Genomic DNA, 20,822 nt, shown 5'->3' with positions numbered 1-20,822 from the left:
TACAGATTTTTAAGCTTTGTTCTTCCTTTAACCCTATGCTGTATTTTTGGCTTGCTAAAATGCAAGAGCACACCTAAACAATCTCATATTTCACTAGATACGAATTCTAGCTTGTTACCACTAACTGAAATGACTTTTGAAGATTGAATGTATAAAAGATCCCAGTGTCTGAAACTGCACTTATTTACAACAAATACAGCACCTCGACTGTATTTTAGTGTGGATGCTGGAGTATTGATGAGTTTTGTCTGCAGACTTACATTCAGGGTGAGGTAACATAAGGTTTGGTGTAAATCCATAGAAAGAAAAATAAGAAAATGAAAGTGTTCTTTTCAGTATAATACTTTGTAGTACATACCTCTGGCATGGAACTAACTTCATGCACTTGTCCGATAAGTTTGCAGTAGGACTGAAAAAGCAAGAGCAGCTGGAAGTGCAGTTTATATAATCTCTGACACAGTTCCAATTGCTAAGGGAAGATTTGTAGAAGAAGAAATAATTAATAAACATTATTTTAAATAAATAATAAAACACATTAAGGTAGTTCTGTTCTCAAAAACCATTACTTTACTGAAGTATAATAATGTATTATTTCAGAAAGCAAGTAACGTTCTTTCTTCTTCAGGTAAGTCACATATGAAAATCAAAACTATGGTGGCCAGCTCTCAGGTAGTACATGTCAGCATCAATCTCAAAGCAGTTTATATAGGTTAGCTTTACTGTCTACAGTTTGCAGCTGGAAAGCAGAGGCAGAACATGGGGGAAATGACTTTGCAGCACAGAAAGCAAAACTCTTTAAAACTTCAGAAATGGTCAAAGATCTCTTTTGAGAGGATCCAAGAGAGAAGCAATCAAACAGCTATCCAAGAGGGTCAAAGCTCCTCACTGCTTCTTTGAGGGGAGAAGAAGAAAGGTAATAAGTCCAGCCAGGAATGAGAAGGAAGAAATGCCAGCTCTGCATCTTAAATCTCTGCTCATGGATTTTTCACCATCTTAAAGAAACCATGAAACAGATGGATGGAGTTTAATGTGTAAGAGGACATCTGGCTTCATCAATTTGTTCTCTAAGACTAAGTAAATACTGTTCTATGAATATTAACTTTTTTCTTCCAGTGTAATGTGCAGCACCACACAAAGGGTGTCTGACACACTGAAGTAATATGTGATGCACATGTCTGCCAGAGAAGTCAAGCTAATGTGCTTATTGTCCTGGTATCCAGGTGTCTGTCAGGAGGGGGAATCTCGTAATTCCACAGCTGGATCATGGTGGGGAAGGGAGGAATCTTTGGGAAATTACAGAAGAAATGAAAATTCTGCAAGTACAAGTCAGGAGGCCTCCTGATCCTTTGGCAGGAAAGCCTTACAGACTTTGAACCACATTTCATTTATCATCTCTTGCAGACACAGTGAGAGAGGGTAGGCTCCATGATCCGTGTGCCTCCGTGTAGGCACAGTGAGAGAGGGTAGGCTTGGAGGAAGCAGAGTTTCATGCCAAACATGGCAGAAAAGAAGAAGCTATCAGCTATTAATGTCTTTGCTTCCTTCAAGTACTTGATACATGCTTAGCTACCAGCACATACTTAGCTATTTGCTGAATTGGGGTCTGTGCAAATGCAAGCACAAATACTAATAAAAAATATTTTAAAGCATTATAAACATTAATTTGACTGAAGTGTTTATTTACATATGGTTCAATATCTGCCAGGGTTTTTATTAATAAGCAAAAGTTAGAACTATATTCTTAGTGTTTCAGTTCCCAAAATTTCTGTAACAGCCAGATAAGGTTGAGGGGCTGAGGTCGAAAGAGAGGCTCTTTGGCAAATTTCAGCTTTGTTCATCAGGGAGGACGCCAACTACCCATCCATGAACAGTCAGCCAAGGGCACTGCCAAAACCAGGTAGAGCTTGTCTCCTTCCAAAGAGGTTTAGAAAGGCGAGTGGGTGCAGGAGGAGAGCCCCAAGCCCGCGGGTATCGACCTGGCAGGGTTTGTCCTGCTGAAGGCCAGGCAGACAGGGCCTTGGCACAGGCCTGCACAGCAGCATTTGACTGTGAATTTGCCTGGTCTGAGTTTTCTGCTCTTGTGGATGAGCTGCTTCTTTTATCAGAGTCACTATGTTTAATGTTTCTTACTAGTGAGCAGGGTCAGAGTGTTCCTGCCTCAAATGGAAGGGAGGAATCCCACAAGGCCTGATAGGACAGCAAAGACCCACAGGAGCTGAGGGAAGGCTCAGCAGACCTAGGGTGGGGAGAAAAGGGAAGGAATAGATGTGTGACCTGCTGGGACAGAACTGACTTGTGGGCAGGGACAACACTGATTGGTGGTCAGGTGAAGGAAGAGGTAGGGCATGAGGGATGCTGCCTGTTAAATAAACCTGCCCATAGGCCATCCTCTGTAACTGAGGCCATAGAGCATGGCCAAGCTTGCACCTGTGTGACTAACTCTGCTCTCCTCCCAAAATAAAGAGTGACTGGAATCGGCACTGGCTTCTGGCTTCTCTGGAACCATGCTCGGGCTGGCATCGCAGCCAGGGAAGGTGATAACCATTCACCCCTGATGACAGCCCAGGGACACAGGCTTACTCCCTGGTTCTATTTAGTTCACCAGTAGGGACACAGCCCAAGGCTCTTTAGTAGGGATAAAATTCACTCTACTAAAGTTTTTAAGAACTAAAAACACTACCTAGCAGTTAAACATATTTATACTAGAATTTGCCAAGGAGTTAAAAATTAATTGAAAATCAGGACACAGCATAACGTAATTAAAAAAAAAAGCCCCTCATGATAGCTTGGCCTGTAACACATGAGTTAGTCCTTGGAAAATAAGAATTCAGTTTCACCCTTCTGGCTGCTAACATGAATGAAGACAAACTAAGGTCAAATTGAAGACTCAAGTTTGACTCACTCAGTATTTAGCTACTACATCAAGCAACTCAATCTTTCTTCTTCCTAAGTATTAGAAACCAATAGTGGTGAAACTATTTATCAGCATGTAAACAGAACCAATTTAAAACATAACTGTCAACTAAAAATTGTATTTTTTCATTAAGACAAATAGAAAATGATGAATTTTATACATAACAAAAAAATCTTCCGCTGCAGCATACTATATCCATTCAAAGGCTTGACTTCTAAACATTTATGCAAATGAACTGTTAAAACATCATATAAACATGTCAGAATTTTGGCACAAGGTTTTTAGATTTCACAAAACACACTTTAGTAAATTGTTTTAGTGACTGAGTATTTGACAGGAAAATTACAACAAAAAAGGAAAACATGCTTAGAAGGAAAACAGTAAAATTAGGGTGTATTAGTCCATCTAGAGATGGACAAAGAATATGAAAGAACTTCAACTTACTGCAAGAGATTCCATTTGCTACACAGCAAGCATGGCACAGGAGAAAAGGAAAGGAAAGAAAGTATAGTGTCAGTGTAATGCATGCAATAGGAAGCACAGCCCATCTTTAATAGCATAACTTGTCAGCAGTATTAGCAATGCTTGCCTCAACCTGATAACTGGTTGGAAATATTATACACAACATGCACAGCATTCTTAATAAAATCAAGCTTTAATTCTAATGGTAAATTCCAGTCTAAATATCCTCAATTAGATCTTCAGATTTTTTTAGCTTTGATTTATCCCACTCAGTAGCTCAGGAACTTTCAGTGAAATTGTATTAGAAAACTCTTGAGAAAATATTTTTATTTAAATTTGCTTTCTATTGTTATTAAAATGAGCTCATACCGCAAAGTGCTCAAAGCATAAGGCAAAGTTTCTAAGTGATGAACAGAACTGAACTTTGTAATTTATAAATACTTCATTATTTATAAATCTACTTCTGGATGTAAATTTTCAGGATAAGCTTTGTGACTACTGAGTTTATACTGGTATATTACAATGGGAATAAAAGTTTAAGATAATGACTAACCTAAGGAAAAACAAATCCATGGAAAATGCCAGTTTGGTTTCACTATATGACAATGCCACAAGTTGAGACAGCTTTGTATTCTTTCCTTTCACCAGTAATGATTCATTGATTCGTAATTCTGCAGCTATTAAAATGTCAGTAAGTCCTGTTGCAATAGCAATAAAAATTCTAATTGTCCTACATTAGCACTTCAAAGATCAGACAACTAGCTCCTCAAAGAAAAAAAGAGTTCCTCTTTGCCAAGAAGTATCATTTCCACTCTGTGTACATTAAATGTAAATTCCCTTATTTTACATATGTTACATTCTCATGACATTTTACATGAACATAATCATCATGTAAATGTTGTCACTAACAAACACTATGACATCAGCCCAGTTACAGCCTGATGTCAGTGTGTGTGCACAGTGTTAATAAATATTTGCAGTTCAGTCTGGATTATTTCCATGGGCCTTACTTTTAAAAACTGTGTGAAAGATATTGTCCCAAATCCTGTACTACTCTTCTATAAAACCATGACAAGCTAAGCTTTAAGGTGTTGTGATGTTTAATTTCATGCCTTAACATTGCTTTTTTTTCTGTTTAGTGCTGTTGAAAAAAATCCTTTATATCTTGGCTTCCACACAGTTCAAGTAAATTAAGCTTTGTAAAGCTAAATTCAAGATAAGAAGAGGACAAGAGCAGACAGATCACTGTGCTCTAGTAAATTCACAGGTGTGCTGGCTTGTGTTTTTCAGGTCTTGTTTACCTCTGTCCTAAGCTCTTCTGAAGTTTAGCACGCCACCAGGTTTCATTTGGACTTTCAAAAATATTGGAATCCACATATAGTTTCTAATTTGCAAGGGTCTGGGGTGGGGGGGTTGGGGTGCAGCAAATAAGTGAATTCCATGTTGGGTTTTTTTTTTCAGTGAAAAAAGGTCTTCGCTGTACAGCTTCCAAAACAAGAGCAAGCCAAAAAATGGGTAGGGAAAGGGTTTAACATTACATAAAATCTCCTTCTTCACAGAAAGTACATATACTGGATAGAAAATGTCCCTAAATCCCTGATGCTCAACTCCATATTGCTCTACAATTTAATGATTGTAACTAATCCTGCTGTCTCAGCATAAAATGAAATATTCCTTGGAAGTTGAAAAGACGCCAGTTACTGGACTAAGTGACACTTCTTTTAGTCCCCAGCAGCAAGGGCTCAGGTGGAACGATCCTAGCCTTCACTCTCAATTTCTAGTTTCATTCCTATAGCAAGGGAAGTGTTGTTTTAGATTAGTTGACAGACGCTACACAGTTAGTGGTTTGGCAACTGAAAATAGCAAATGTTTGGAGTATTTGCATCACTTGCACAGTCCTTTATGCAGCTAATGCTGCACCTAAGGACACACTCCCTATCAGCAACACTTTGATTTGTTTTTTTATTTAGACAAATAATTATTGTTCTGTACTATTAGCAAACTAGGATGACAGAAAAGCACTAAGTTTTAGATCATGGGCCTTCTTGCTTTTTTCAAGGAATTATTTTTACATGCTGAAAAGAGATGAGATTTCTTAAGAGTTTAACACTTCTGTGGTAACAAAGTCTTCCGTCATTTATTGGCACAGGAGAATTCCATTGTAACAAAATAACTGCTGTATGCAAGGAGTTATTAATTGCAAGTGCATTTCATTAAGGTATTCTATTTGAATTGATATGCCTGCAGACAAAAGCTTTTCCCACAAGCTGAGAAAGTGGATATATATAAATATTTATATGCATTTAAATATAAGAAAAAACTATTTCACTGTTCAGGTGAGGGAGCCCTGGCACAGGCTGCCCAGGGAGGCTGTGGAGTCTCCTTCCTTGGAGGTCTTCAAGACCCGCCTGGACATGTTCCTATGCGACCTGATCTAGGTGACCCTGCTTCTGCAGGGGGGTTGGACTAGATGATCTCTAAAGGTCTCTTCCAACCCCTACCATTCTGTGATTCTATGATATCAGAGAGAAAAAAAGATATACAGCATATGCTGTACATTCTAAATATCTAATGAACTAGAAGGAAACTATGTAAACTATGTAAAACCAGCTGTGTTCCTTCTTTGGAAAAGTTGCCTACCCAGGCCAGTCTTATCTCATTGTCATCCATGGATCTGTCAAATAGCAGTCAGAGAACTGATTATTGAGAATTTCTAAATTAATGCGACTCACTGTGCTTTGAGCTTTACTGTAATCCAACTTAACTCCAGCTGACTATGGTCTCAAGAGGTACAACTCCAGTCTTATCGGTGGCCTGGAGTACTTGAACCTCTAGCCACACTGAAACTCATAGCAAGTACATTCTGATTTTTTTGGCAAATTTTTATGGTGTACAGCACATTTTAAATATCCATTAACAGTTGAAGTTTGCAAAGCCCACATCCACTAGCTTGTGGTGTGCCTTGGTATAAGTAAGGTTTGAGAAAGGTGTATACTGACTTTGGACCTACAGATAATATGAATGTCTCTTTAGGAGATAAATACTTGAATTAGCAGTGCTCATTAACAAGAACAATAGGAACTTCATGTATCCCTTTTCCAGAAAAAAAAATCTGAGCAAAGCCAGTCTTTGACTATATTAAGAAACTGCTTGATTTAGACCCCAGCTCCTAGTAAAGTTGAAGAACGTACTGACAACTGTACACCTGGACAGACAGCACAATAGTGTGTACAGTTATTTTTTGTCTATAAATTGACTCCTATGTCCTTGAGACTGTTGCTCAATGTAGTATCAGAGCTTACCAATCACAGACAGATCCAAATCATGTAATAAGCAGGGGAAAGACATTCTGGGACACGAAGCTTTTAGCCCATTTCAGAAAAGTTGCTAGCTCTAGCAGCTGACCTAAACAACTTCTATTTCAAGCCTCTTTAATGTCAGAATAAGCAATTTTTGTCTTTGCCCATTTTCAGTAACAGTTACAATGGTCAACAAATCATGTGCAATTATTTTGAAATAAGATCTGATTAGAGAAAGTTATGCCAAGTCAGTTACCAACATCAGCAGGCATTTGTGATGCAACCACTTGTGCTAACGCTGAGACTGGTCTTATGTCTGTCTTGTCTGTAGAGAGGATTCTTTTCACTTGAAGCTTTTTACCTGGTGGGGAGTTTTGAGAAGCTAAGATTTCTGACTTCTGTAGAGTAAGATGTTGCTTTTTCTTCCTTATAATTATTTCTGAATCTTTTCCAGAAGCAGCCTGTTTTTGTGCTCAGCTAAGCATTTTTTTTTAGGTCAGAAGTTTTCAGCGGGATTTCAGGCCCTTGGTGAGTTTAAGAGTTTATTCAACTTTTGTTCAATAAACAGATTGTTCCTTTGGGAAGAGCTGCTTCAACTGACTGGTGAATGAGGAGGGGAAGAAAAGAACTATGCCTGTTGATCAAACACCTACCATACTGTCAGCTTCCAAGGTATAATGCATTTTGGGCTGAGGAGAAACCAGGGATTCATGAAGGAGTGAGAAACCCTTCTTTTCAATCTGTTTGATAAGCAGTGAAAGTACTAGCTCTGGCTTCACAAAACACACATTTAATTCTGAAACAGACAACACCTAGTTAAATAACCCACACAAGTGGAATGTGGCATTTATTAAATTTTAGATGCATTTAGGCCAGCTATATGAGCTCAGATCACAGTTTATTCCTCCATAGCATTTTCACTTCTACTTTTCCCTAAAAAAATAATGTAGATTATTAACAAGATTGTGACCCTCCATCTCATACTGTGTGGGTTTGCAAAAGAGGAATGAAGAGGATTAGTTAAGCTATATAGAGAAAGGTATGTAACACTACATTCTGAAGTCAGTCTTCAGGGTGTTGTGCACCAGTGGAAAGAGAAAGCCCATGCACATTCCAATAATTATACCTCCTTACATATATTTTATCTCCCTCTCTTGATGTACTTGCAGGAAAAGTAGTAGCATGTGTTTCAGGTCTTTTTTAGATTTGAGAATAGCTCACCTGCAACTTCCCTGGACAATTACTGAGGAGACAGTATCTTATTTAAATGCACTGGAAGGTGCCTGTAACTTTTGCTGGTGCCAGTGCCAGGTGGGGGAAGATCACACAGTTTTCCCACTGCCTGTAATTGCAGCCAGAGGATTTATTAGCAAATTACATTTGCTAATAAGGTTAAGGAAGCCAAAATCCAGCAGTGGCAAGGATTTGGGATTCTTGGAAAATGGCATAAAAAAAAAATCAAGGGAGTTCAAAGACAGGAAGATGAATACATGGAGGTTTGAAAGAAAGGTTAAGATAAACCTGAATAAAATCAACTAGGGGAGAAGGCAGACAAACTGAAACCAACATAAGAATAAAGCAAGGTAATTGAAAAAAAAATGGTTACAACAGACAACTGTGTGTGTTCTGAAAATGTCATAGTTATCTTTTATAAGTTAAAATACATGGAAAGAGGAGATGTACCTTTTTTCTACATACTGTTGCTGGTTCCCAATTTTGTCTCTTTCTCTCCTTCTCCCTCTTTTTCCCATCCCTCCATTCTTTTTCCTCCAAAAGGGAAAAAAACCCACAAAATAACATTTCTCAACTCATTCTACACCACTAAGATACCAGTTGTTTCCTATACTTGCTATATCAAATAACAGGAAAGTCTGCTGATTTCTTAAGTGGAATCAATACACTAAATCTATATATATTTATGTATCTATACATGCACATGTGCTTGTAAAACTTTTGTTCAGAAGTGATAAAGAGATGTTTTGATTTAGCTATAAGTACTTATTTATAACATAAATTACTTCACTGGCTATTTTACAGTCATCATGTCATAAGTATGAATCTAAGTGTATTTCAACCAAGTGATCCTTGGTGTTGGACAGACCAAGACTGGAACAGCTGCAGATAAGATGGGTGTAATGTGGAAGCACAGTACACCAGGAGTGATTTTCAGAGACCCTGCATTGTGGGAAACTGTTGCTGCAACATCTTTCTAACAGGGTGAGCACACACAGCTCAGGCAGCATTAGCTCTGCTTCCTCATCTAGACCCAGAAAGCAGAGTATTGCCTCTGAATACTTCCCATTTCCTGTGGCCAGGACTGAGGCAACAACACAATGCCTTCGAGTCGTAAGGTTGGACACTAGAATATGGCCAAACCCAGAAGCAAGACAAGGAGGAAATATAGCAGGCTCTTGTGGGTCTGAGAACAAGATACACCACACATGTCACTTTACAAGAGAGAAATAACCCTGTTCATTCATTACCTTCTCTTCTGAGTCCCCTGGCTGGCAGGTGATAACTCCATCTCGCGAGCCCCCAGCAAATGTTGCTTTGCAGTTTGCAAGCCACTGTTTTCAGAGACAAATTAAAAGAAGATATAAATAAGATCTCTAGTTTGATTTGAAGAAGGTAAGCAGTATTTTAGATTCATAGCACAGCATGCAAGCGAATAAATGTTTGCAATCTCAATTTTCATGTACACAGACTGTGACAATTAGCTTCGATTGTAATTTAAAAAGCGTAGTCTTGATTTCTACTAGTACTTCGATTGCATAAACCAAGAAAAGGTATTAATTACTGAATAGGAAAAAGGAGAGACCAGGAATAGTAAAGTTGTCAATGTTTCTAAATTAAAGGATCTAAGAGCTACTTTTTAGTTCTGCTTCACACGCTCAGAAAGAAACGTTTAATGGATCCACTATCTGAAACATGCTTTTCTACTAAATATTAGCTTCAACAGACCTAAAGGTATCCATAGTCTCCTGACATAGTGTAGTGTAAGTATGCACATGTACAAACCCAGGAAGATATTGTAATCCAGCATACCGAAAGAGTTGCTTCTTTCCTGTTGTTGTATGTGTCCAGGTACTCCTGCAGTTCTAGAACACTGAACTTCAGCTTTTCAAGAAGACCACAAGAGAGCAGCTGCAGAAATGAAATCAAAAGGTCTAGTAAATGTCACTATGAAAGAATAAAAATATTAGCAGAGGATCAAGTATAGTCAAGATTTTGTAAAAAAAATACTTAGATTTACAGATACTAATACCGAAAAATATTTATGCAGAACTATACACAAATAGAATACTATACTGGAAACTCAATAGCTAAAGTTGCACCTGTGATAATGTGGAATCAAAATTGTGTTCTGTGTTTAACAGATTTGCAGAAGACTTCACTAAAATAAATACTACACAAAGTTTAACTAGTTAATCTTGACAGCTCTCTGATGACATAAGGCTCTTTCATGGTCATGGCAGTGGGCCCAAGATTACATTTTGCAAGTTCCTACCTCTGTACTTCTGCATAAGTTCACACTGTCCTGATGCTGTTGGATAAATATGGGCTACCTCCTTCATTCCTTAACATATCTTTTGTCATCCAGCTCACATCACAGTGGACTCAAATGAAACAGGCACCTGTTATATATTGGGTTTTGGCACACAGTTTCATCACACTATGACTGTTCTATGGTTCTATACTCCCCATCTGCCAGTACCTTATACATCTTGACTAAGAAAAGAATATGAAAAATGAAGTGTGCTTAAGAATAAGAAATTAAAGTTAGAGGGACAAAGTGAGTATGTTTTTGACATATCTGTTCTGGAGTTGATAAAAAGTGAAACAGACAGTAAAATAACACACTTCAATGTAGCAAGTGCCTTTTGAAAGGAATATACTCACTGTTTCTGCATCTACAAAAAGGGTGGGACATTCTGAACATGATGTTAACATCTGAGAAGACCTCACAAACTTGGAGCCTATTCCTCGCAGGTTGTCTCCCAAGTAACTGGCTGCATCACAGGTTAGGAAGCAGAATCTTTTCTGAATATTCTGAAAAGCAAATAAACTGTATGTTTATTACACTCTTTACTCAAGTATGAGCTTCTTTCCTTTGTAAAATAAACAACATGGGTTTTTTCTTTGCACAATAACATGTGCAAAAGAGACCATTTCCCTATGGAGAACTGAACATCTGCTCAACGACATTGAGTAATAATTATTATGCTGCAGACAGTGTAGAGCTGGGCAGCTGTGAAACTAATTACAGAATTCATAATAATCTACTACTGAAATATATCCTTTTTTATAAAGATGATTCAATTTTTATAAAGCCTTTTACCCACAGGTAGCTTTTTTTCTTGCCTGTGCAGAGTTTACAGAGTTGATAAGCACATTACTTTTTCTGCCCATTCCGGCCATTGTTTTGTTAGTATTCCATGTCAAGTGGCTAATCAGGTAATATAACAGACATCCTAATGCCAAATAGCAGCATGGAAAAACCAGAAAAAAACTTTTGTGTTCTGTTGTGGGAAAAATCTTCTTCCTAAAACTTTCCTGCTGCTTGGGAGGAGTCCAGAAGTACTGCATTGCATCCGGGAATTATTCTTCTCAGAGGATTTTTTTTTTAATGTTTTGAGTCCTAAACCAGTCATGTCTTCCAGAAACATTCTAGTTCTGATACCTTCTTTTCAGTGACTAATATATAAAGTGAATAATGAATTAAAAAAATAAATATTAGACTTGCAGGAACTGAAATAATTGTATTGATAAATACACAGCAGGTTTCACTGCCAAAATATATGTCACTAAGGTCAGTGGGCAGCAGGTGCGAGTAACATGAAAATATTTTTTAAAATAAAAACATGCAACATTTTTTTATGATTCATTCCACTTTACCACAGGGCATTTCTCTAAGGAATGTAGGTTAGGAATTGTATTACCGTTAGCATGCCTCACTGGAGAGAAGTGCCTCCGAAATACCAGTCTGGATGACAGACATATAACTAGCCTGTTACTGTTCCTGCACTGGAGCAAGGAAATTAAGTACCTAAAATCAGACTTTATTGATAATGGAAGCTGTTGGATTTAATGATTGTTTTGTTTTGTTTTGTTTTTTTTTTTAAAGTTCCATAAGCTCTCAATTTGTAGGTAGGAGACAGATTAAAGAAATCATGCAACTGACTTCAATGCATTCAGAATTTGCAAGAAGGAGCAAATGGGAGGAGCCCATTCTATGTCACTGAAAGACAGAAAATAAACTAAGATATATATCTGTCTAAATCACAAATATTTCACTCAGGCAAATGCTCATGCAAAAAAAAAATAGAAAGGGAAACTGTGTTATTAACTTGGACACCAACAATAGCATGGTAATGTAGGCACAATAATCAGAGAGATGCCGAATAAAATAGTAAGAGAAAAAGAGAATGTCAAGAAATAAATTAGAATTAGTTAACAGGAAGGCCAAGAAATCACAATGGCGAGAAATAGCAGATGCTTACAAGAAGCCTGATGTATTTAATGTCTTCTTTTGCCTTAGTGGTCCCAGAAAAGGCATCTGTATATAGGTAACAATGAAACATCTGTGAAAACCCAAGTAAGAACAGATATTGCTAGTAAGGGCTTGGATAATTTTACATCTTGGCAGATTAGGGAAATTCATGCTGTGACAGTTTTAATACTGGCTAAAGAGGTCTAGGAGTCATAAAATATCCTTGAGAACTCATAGAACACAGGGTTTTGTAAAAAACTTGATGAAAGTGCTTATCTTATAAAAAACAATAGTAAAAGAATTAATCACAAAGGTCAGGAAATTAGGGGAACATATAAGAGATGAATAATAGGCAGTAAAGATTCTGGAAGAACAAATGATATCAAACTATTTAATTTTCATCAAAGGGTAACTAGGTGTGCAAAATCATATTCAGAAGTTAATTATCAGCAGCTCCCTGTCCAATTGGAAAGATAAATTGAGTAGGATTCCACTAGGGACTGTCTCAGGCACTAAGCAAGTCATTAATGAAAATACTGAATAATGGAATATGCAACTTGCTTATTAAATGGATGATTGAGCTGCAGGGGCTGCCAGCTCCTTGGAAACCCAGATCAGAATTCAGACTGATCTTGACATATTGAAGAAGTGGTGCAGGGAAAAGAAGGAAGGACAAGGTCGGACACCAAGGATGAAACAATCCACAGGATGGAGAAAAACCAGGATGATAAAATCTTGTAGAACATGATCTGCATACTAGATCGAGTTACAAGTGGAAAATAATGAACTGTATTCTACTGTACAGCAGTTAGAAGAGAAGTTTTTAAACAAACATGAATGCCTTCTATAAAACAGGTAATTCTTTTACAGTCAGTGCTGGTAAGAAATTAAGATGAAATACAGAACCTACTCTAGCTTTTCAAGTAATATACAGACTAACTGAAGAATGTTGAAAGAACTGAGGTTAAATAAGGGATGTCTAAGGTAGGTGAAGTCATGGCAATGGTCTTCAAATATAAATGGCAACTGCAAAGTAGCAAAGTACCACTGTGTATACAGCAAGAACCCATGGGCATAGAACACACAAAGAGAGGTTTTCAAGCGATAAGGAGCGTTAAGAATTGGACTACAATACCTAGGAAGTAACTATGAACTTCCACAGCCTAAAGGTTAAGACTAGAGAAAAAAGCTTCTATTTGACCAGAATGAAAGTTACAGTTGACTCTGTCCTGGGCAAGATAGGGAGCATAAACTCTTCAGGTCCCTTCCAGGACACAGCTTCTCATGTATGTTAACAGTTCTAGTTTATTTTATGAAAATAACTTCCACAAAGCATTTCAGTTATGCCTTCATCAAAAGCTGACCAGTCTACTGTTTAGATTCAAGGAAATATTCTTCCTTTATAGCTTTCCTTTTCAGATATTCACGCAAGCTACAATCAATCTACAGCTAGGAAGATAACAGTCTTAAATAGTGTTTTAAAATACTAAAAAGTGAAATAGTGAAAGATTGTACTTTAGTATCTATGGATAGTAGTTCACTAAATATATTTATTTTGCAATTACATGGACTATTAGTTCTATAACAACTTATCATCTCAGCTATGTCCTTCTCAGTGCAGATTACGGTAGCTGAAATTTTTCAAGCAAGGTCTGCACACAATATATATTTTATGAAACGGGACTGCTGTGAATAATAATGCCAACCACCAGCATATTATGAAAATGTTTGTGTCTGAATATAGTTGCTGTGCTTTGTGTCAATGTAAACAATAACAAAGTATTATCAGAGCTTTTTCTTCTTAACCTCAAATTTCTTCTTCTGAAAACTACCTGCCAGCTCTCAAATCTGTCTTGGATCTGACTGATCTGCTGGAAGACATTTCATTTGACAGAATACACAGAGGCAGATGTAAAGATAATCCAGAGATCTCTGAGCTATGACTCGTTTACAGAAAAAGTATTCCAATAATTTCAGGAATTTTAAATAACTTTAGTGTGTTGTGGGCAAACATCCAAGATACCATTAACTTGATGCATACTGAAATGTAGGTGCCCTGGAAAATGCTCTTCTTTCACTTCACTAAGTATTTACTTGACAAGCTCTTCCAAACAAGGATTTTATTTCACTTATATTTTGGCAGTAATTGGAATTGCAAGCCTAGCACATAGTGGACTTGTTTCTGAAACTTCCTGTTGATGAGGGTCAAAAGTCTTAACTATGGATGAGCAGCAAAGTTTGATGGTGTAAACACAATACACCTTCAGACAAGCCAAGATTGGGAAAACAATACTACTATATTTTAACCCTGAAGAAGAGAAGAAAGCTCTTTTTATAAACTAAAAATACATATGTGACTGCAGCTAGAAAAAAAAAAATCTGTTTCACTGACACTATTAATGCCTGTTATTTATTTTTTTTTTTGTTATTGTTATTCAGGTTTTGTTATTTCTGATTTTTTTTTTGAGAGCAGTATTGTAGCTTTCTCCTCCAGCAGCAACTGAAGAAAATGAATGATTGCTTGCCTTGAATTAGGGCAAGCACAACAGCAAATGTATTGTGGGCATGCCAGGATTTGGAGCTAAACAGGCACTTTACAGGTAATGCTTCAGTTTTGTATTACACAGTATTAATGATTTAGTTTTCAGAAGTGTAACACCAGTTCCTTTTCACTTCTTCAAAGAGAAGAAAAAGAACAAATAACTCTCAGAACACTTGAACAGGACGGTTAACCTGTAGGACTGACAGAAGGGCAGAAAAGTTGAAATACATATCAAGAAGAAACACAGGACTAATTTTCGAACTTGAACTGTCATGCACTCAAGTAAGCACTGTTTTTTTTCTTAGAAATGGTTATTTATCAGCTTTAAAAGAATGCCTATAAGGCACCCATATTTACAGTAGAGCCATGTTTAAAAGAGGACACTGTGCAGTTAGAGAGGACATGCTATTAACTCTGGCAGAGACTGTGTATTTATTAGCAGGGTACCCATTGCTAATAAAAGATTGTTACTCTGAGGTCACAGGTACTTAAAACTCTGCACCTGGCTACTGTGTACACTGCTGCAGCGTGATAAACATCTTGTAGCGCCCCATATAATGAAGGAGAAATCATTTAAAAAGTCTTTAAAACTAATCACAGGTACAAACAGTCATTCCTTAGAACAACTTGTACATTTGACTACTTTTTTTTTTAATCTTTTTTCAAGATTCTTATCTTTGTGGGCATACAGTTTTAGAAAAGAGAAATGTATTTCTAGCCTTCAGACCCAATCTCTGTTAATTTATGTTATGACGGTAGCTGGATGTTTCTCATGATTAGGTACAGAATATTTAATGATGTTGATGTTTACATGGGCATAGTTAGATTTCAACAGTTTGAGATGAAACAATAGTTTCAGATGAAAAAGGTATTTCCTTCCTCTTGCAGTTATTGTTTCAGGCTGTTTGTTAAGTATTGAAGAAAATATTCTTTGAAGTAGATCTATATTTTATAACATCTCCAAAGCAGAAAGTATGATATACATGCTATTATTATGACAACACTGATCCTAGAAGACAGTTCTGCATGAAAATCTAGAATGGCAATTCTGTTGCATACAAAATAAAATGGTTCTATACCTAGCAGTTCACTACTGTTATTATTGTAAAGAGCTGCCCTAACAGTCACACGCAATATAAACATGTTGATTTTGTGTCTTAAACGTTATTTTCTCACCTTAAACAAGGAAGAGAACACATGAAATGTATAAACTGCACAGGAACCATCAGAGTCACACATGAGCTGGTTGATATGACTACGCCAGGCTTCTTCTGCATCATCACATGCTGCTGGCTGAAATGCAGCAAGGATGGCAGAAAAGAATGGTGAGGGAGGAGGGGAGGCATTTCGATCGACATCTCCAAAACTGAAGGAGGAAAAAAAACCAAACTGTGATGAAAGGAGAATACCAAAAAGGCTGCAGATAAAATACACTATAACAGACAGATACAATCATAAGACCAATTACAGCACCATTCTAAAAACATTAATGAACTTTCAAATTACTTTTGAAGGTTGTCAAGATATTGGCTGCAATGAGAAAAACCTCCAAATCAAAATCCTTGTCTTCAGGCCATTATTATCTATTTTCCTTCATCTGAGAATACTTGAATTGTTTTATCATGCCAGCATTTGGGGGAAGAAGGCTAAAACTTCACAGGAGGATAAACGTGTTTTTAATACTGTTTAGCAGCAGTACTGAAAAGAATCTCAGCATGTACTGAGATTATTATATATACTGATCTGTTCGGTTTCCCCTCAATGTAATAGATTGGAGAGATCTCTCCTTTCTCTACACTGTTCTTAAGACAGAGCATCTTTTTGGCACTCCATGGTCAGGGAAATGTAGTCTGACTAGCATTTTAAAGTGTGCTAAGCTACTTCATCTTGTGTATTATCCTTTGGGATGGAAAATACTTCCTATGGCTCCCAAGAATAGGAACTGTGATTCTCAAAACATGTCACACAGAGAGTGAGCTTATTGATATACCCTAATTTCTTTCCTTTTCTCTTCATCAATAAGGGCTAATTGAAATCTAACAGCATCCAAAATCTGCAAGCGCTCCATAAAGCATGGAAAAACCTTGATGCCTCGTTTCAACATATCCCAGAGTCCAGCTATGCTCACCAGCAGCCACAGGAGTATGCAGGTGGGATTTTTGATTGTGACTTCCACAGGAAATAGGAAGTATGAATATGTGGCTGATCTGTTGAATAGCTAACTAAGCTGTATTTCAATTACTGCACATCTTTAAACAAACCCTTCTTTATCCTTTTTATTACATATATTGCACATATAATAGAATCATAGAATGTAAGGGGTTGGAAGGGACTTTCAGAGATCATCTAGTCCAACCCCTCTGCTTGAGCAGGTTCACCTAGATCAGGTTGCATGGGAACATGTCCAGCCAGGTCTTGAAGACCTCCAGAGAAGGAGACTCCACAACCCCTCTGGGCAGCCTGTGCCAGGGCTCTCTCACCTGAACAGTGAAATATTTATTTCTTATGTTTAAGTGGAACTTTTTGTGTTCCAGCTTCATTCCATTAGCCCTTGTCCTGTTGCTAGCTACTATAGAAAAAAGGGATGTTCCAACCTCCTGACACCCACCCTTCAGATATTTATAAATGTTAATAAGATCTCCCCTCAATCTCCTCTTCTCCAGACTAAACAGCCCCAGGTCCCTCAGCCTTTCCTCATATGAAAGATGCTCCAGTCCCCTGATCATCTTGGTGGCCCTGCACTGGACTCTCTCCAGCACTTCCCTGTCTCTCTTGAGCTGAGGAGCCCAGAACTGGACACAGGACTCCAGATGAGGCCTCACCAGGGCAGAGTAGAGAGGGAAAAGAACCTCCCTTGGCCACACTCTTCTTGATGCATCCCAGCATGCCATTGGCCTTCTTGGCCACGAGGGCACATTGCTGGCTCATGTTCAGTTTATTGTCAACCAGGACTCCCACGTCTCTCTCTGCAGAGCTGCTCTTCATCAGTTCGACCCCCAGCCTGTACTGGTGCGTGGGATTGTCCCGTCCCAGCTGCACGACTCTGCACTTGTCCTTGTTGAACCTCATGAGGTTCCTCTCTGCCCAACTCTCAAGCCGGTCGAGATCCCGCCGAATGGCAGCACAGCCTTCTGGGAAATCAACCAGTCCTCCCAGTTTGGTGTCATCAGGGAACTTGCTGAGGGTACACTCTGTCCCCTCATCCAGGTTGTTAATGATATTGAACAAGACTGGCCCCAGAACTGATCCCTGTGGAACTCTACTGGCCACAGGCCTCCAACTCGATTCTGTGCCATTGATCACCACCTTCTGGGCTCTGTCATTCAGCCAGCTCTCGATCCACCTCACTGTCCACTCATCCAAGCCACACTGCTTGAGCTTATCATGAATATCATGAATAATTGCACAAATCTATGTTAAAATCATGATTTTTTCCTCATAAAAGGAAAATCTCAGGGTTTTTTTTTTGAGTTGTGTGATAATTATGCAGGTAATTAGGGGACTGTCATCTCACTGCTCTAAAGTCATGAAAATTTTATACTTTATGTGACCAAAACAGTTCTACTAGCACCTTTTTACCTCTTTATTGTGCAGTGTAAAATATTTTTTACAAAAAATAGCATATACAGGTACCTAGCAAGAGCAAATTGTTCCAGTCTGTCAACTTTTTCTTCAGTCTCTGTCATATCCAGACTAAGGCTATCACTGCATTCAAATGCTCCAGGCAGTTCATTTGTAGACCCTGAAATTTCATCCTCATGGACTGCTGTATCGTGTTCTTCATGAGCAGCTTCAACCTGGGGAAGTGAAGATGATGTGAAGATTCTAAGATGATACCTTAGAAAACCACAAATTAATAAATTAATTCTAGTAATAAATAGAAAGCATGAAATGAAAAAGGCCACCCACAACCATGTTAAATTGCACAGATACAAACCCACAGATTACAAATGACATTCTAAAGGCATTTCTTCAAGTTAGTTTGTCTAGCAAAGCATTTCAAACTTCAGTGCACTTGGCAACATAGCAGGGAAGCATTTTTTCAGGAAAAATGATCGGGTTATTGTTGCTGTCAAGCTGTCCTTGTCACTTACCACTTTATAATAGTGCCCAAGAATGTATGAAAGCCTCTCAGAAAATGTTGAAAATAATCACTGTCTGGAAGACTATATGCATGTTTAGAATTGAGAATTATTTTTAGCATTTCATTTACATAATAGCTTCCATTCGAGAGGAGTCCAAAGTATTCTGCAGGCCATAAAAAAGACCATCCTTCTATCATTTCCTTCTTTTCCCATCCATTAGCACCTAAAGCTCTTGATTCCTGTTTGAGATTTCTCTTGCATCTTTAGTCTCAACAGATTTTGTTTCAGTTTTAATCTTTTGGCTTTTGTCTGCCTCATCCATAGGATTCTAAAAAGCAGTTCCTGCACAGATGACTGCAGTGGGTAGCTCAAAATCTTTATCTTCTCTGTTTGAGGTATCTCCTAAGGTGTGTGCTTGTGCATATATGCATGTACATACATGTGCTGGAAGCGGGAAGGGAAGGAAATCCATGGCAAGTACAATTAAAAGAGAAAGGTTACCAGACCTGCTTGGATCCTACAGATAAATTCTGGGAACTTTAACTTCTAAAAATTAAACAAGACTTGTACCAGAAAGAATAAGATCAGAAATTAAGTAGGAGAATGATTTTTTGTCTGTTTTGTTTTCTAAACAAAGTGATAGGAATATCAGGGTAGATGAAATGAGCCAGAGTACAAGTCTTCTTGAGAAGAGAGATGAAAGCTGTATGGCTGGATTGCCAGAATAGGAACCAGAGCAGTTGGCAAGAAGTGTGTGTGTGTTTCATGCGTGTTCAAGAAGTAGGTAGTATTAATCACTTTGAAATATGAAATATTAGCTTGAAAGAACCATTGCTTTGTTCACTGTAATGACTGTTTATATGAGGAAACCACATTTTGACAGGACAGACTAAGGAAGGAAGCAAAAGAAAGCAAACACTTCCCACCCACTGGAGTCCAATATGATGGCCTAGAAGTAAAATATAAAAGAGGGCTCCACATATTCATGCAGGATTGGAGCACAATTTCAGAAATCAGTGAGGTTAGATATTTTGAAAAATATATAAAATAGTATCGTCTGAATCTTTGTACCCCTCATAGCACTATCCATCACTGCCTTCTAATCCCTCATAAATGCTATCTTGATCTGTGATCACTACCTTTAACAGAAAATAAGTTTCACTAATTTCACGCAATTAACAATAATATCTGGATTTTGGCACTAAAAGATTTGAGAAGAGGCCTACTGAAATCAGTTTGTTGCTCTTATTCACTACATCTGTTTAAAAGTTGAAGTGATTTTTTTTGTAAACATTTTCACAGCACTGAACATTTTTATACAGCACTAAAAAAGTCAGAAAAGTCACAAGAATTTTCCACTGCATTGCTGAAATACCATGAATTCTCTGAAAATAAAAGCTCAGAGGACAAGAGAAACAGGAAAGAGCTCAGATTTTGTGTTATCAAATCACATAAAAATTCTTTAGGTGCAAGTTTCAAGCTTTCTGACTACAAATTGGATGACTTCTTCCTTAAAATAAATATAAACCTAAGCATTTTAACTTTGTTGGTATATACTGACTCCAGTTTGTTTTGAATAAAAATACGGAAGTATGCAGAAGAAAACATGTTTGAGGAAAAAAAACCACTAAGAAAGCATTCTGAGTAAAGCTTATCAATTCAGACATCTTTGTAATAATGGCAAACCTCTGTCAAGTTAGGTTACATATTTCACCAACATTGCCTATCCCACAAGAAACTGCTGCAATTTTACATTCTTCACTTACTTAGTTTTTCCAAATCTTTTCATTTCACTGATGAACACTAGTGCATGGGTATTTGGACATTAAAGAAATTTTCACAGTAAATATTCTTAAACTCCAGGTATATAAGAAACTCAGACTGTGATTTCCAACTCTTAATGTACATACAAATAGCTACAGCAGCCGGAAGCACAAGATTAGCTGCAGTCACCACCTGCAAATGCGTCTGTTCTGACTGCAGCTTCCTAAACTGAAATTCTGCCAACTTCTACTGCTTACAGTTGGTA

The 20,822-nt window shown here is 37.7% G+C and overlaps 1 protein-coding gene across 6 annotated transcripts in view; it reads right to left on the bottom strand.

The window, feature by feature from the left end:
- The window catches only part of FRY (FRY microtubule binding protein), a 206,451-nt gene that overhangs the window by 2,369 nt on the left and 183,260 nt on the right, over positions 1–20,822 (bottom strand). For 3 of the 6 annotated variants that reach the window (XM_061993519.1, XM_061993487.1, XM_061993495.1), the window contains exons 54-60: positions 18,342–18,505; positions 15,885–16,074; positions 10,576–10,725; positions 9,721–9,819; positions 9,159–9,242; positions 8,359–8,442; positions 359–469 (exon numbers count right to left, since the gene is read on the bottom strand). In XM_061993519.1, the coding sequence (XP_061849503.1) occupies positions 359–469; positions 8,359–8,442; positions 9,159–9,242; positions 9,721–9,819; positions 10,576–10,725; positions 15,885–16,074; positions 18,342–18,505 (882 nt within the window). Of the gene's footprint in view, positions 1–358; positions 470–8,358; positions 8,443–9,158; positions 9,243–9,720; positions 9,820–10,575; positions 10,726–15,884; positions 16,075–18,341; positions 18,546–20,822 lie in introns of those variants that run through there. The other 3 variants (XM_061993504.1, XM_061993511.1, XM_061993528.1) reach the window with 2 other exon arrangements.

This window comes from Colius striatus, chromosome 1 (genome assembly GCF_028858725.1).
Source record: "Colius striatus isolate bColStr4 chromosome 1, bColStr4.1.hap1, whole genome shotgun sequence".
NCBI lineage: Eukaryota > Metazoa > Chordata > Aves > Coliiformes > Coliidae > Colius > Colius striatus.
The sequence above is the reverse complement of the archived record's forward strand: the minus strand, read 5'-3'. Positions and strand labels throughout refer to the sequence as shown.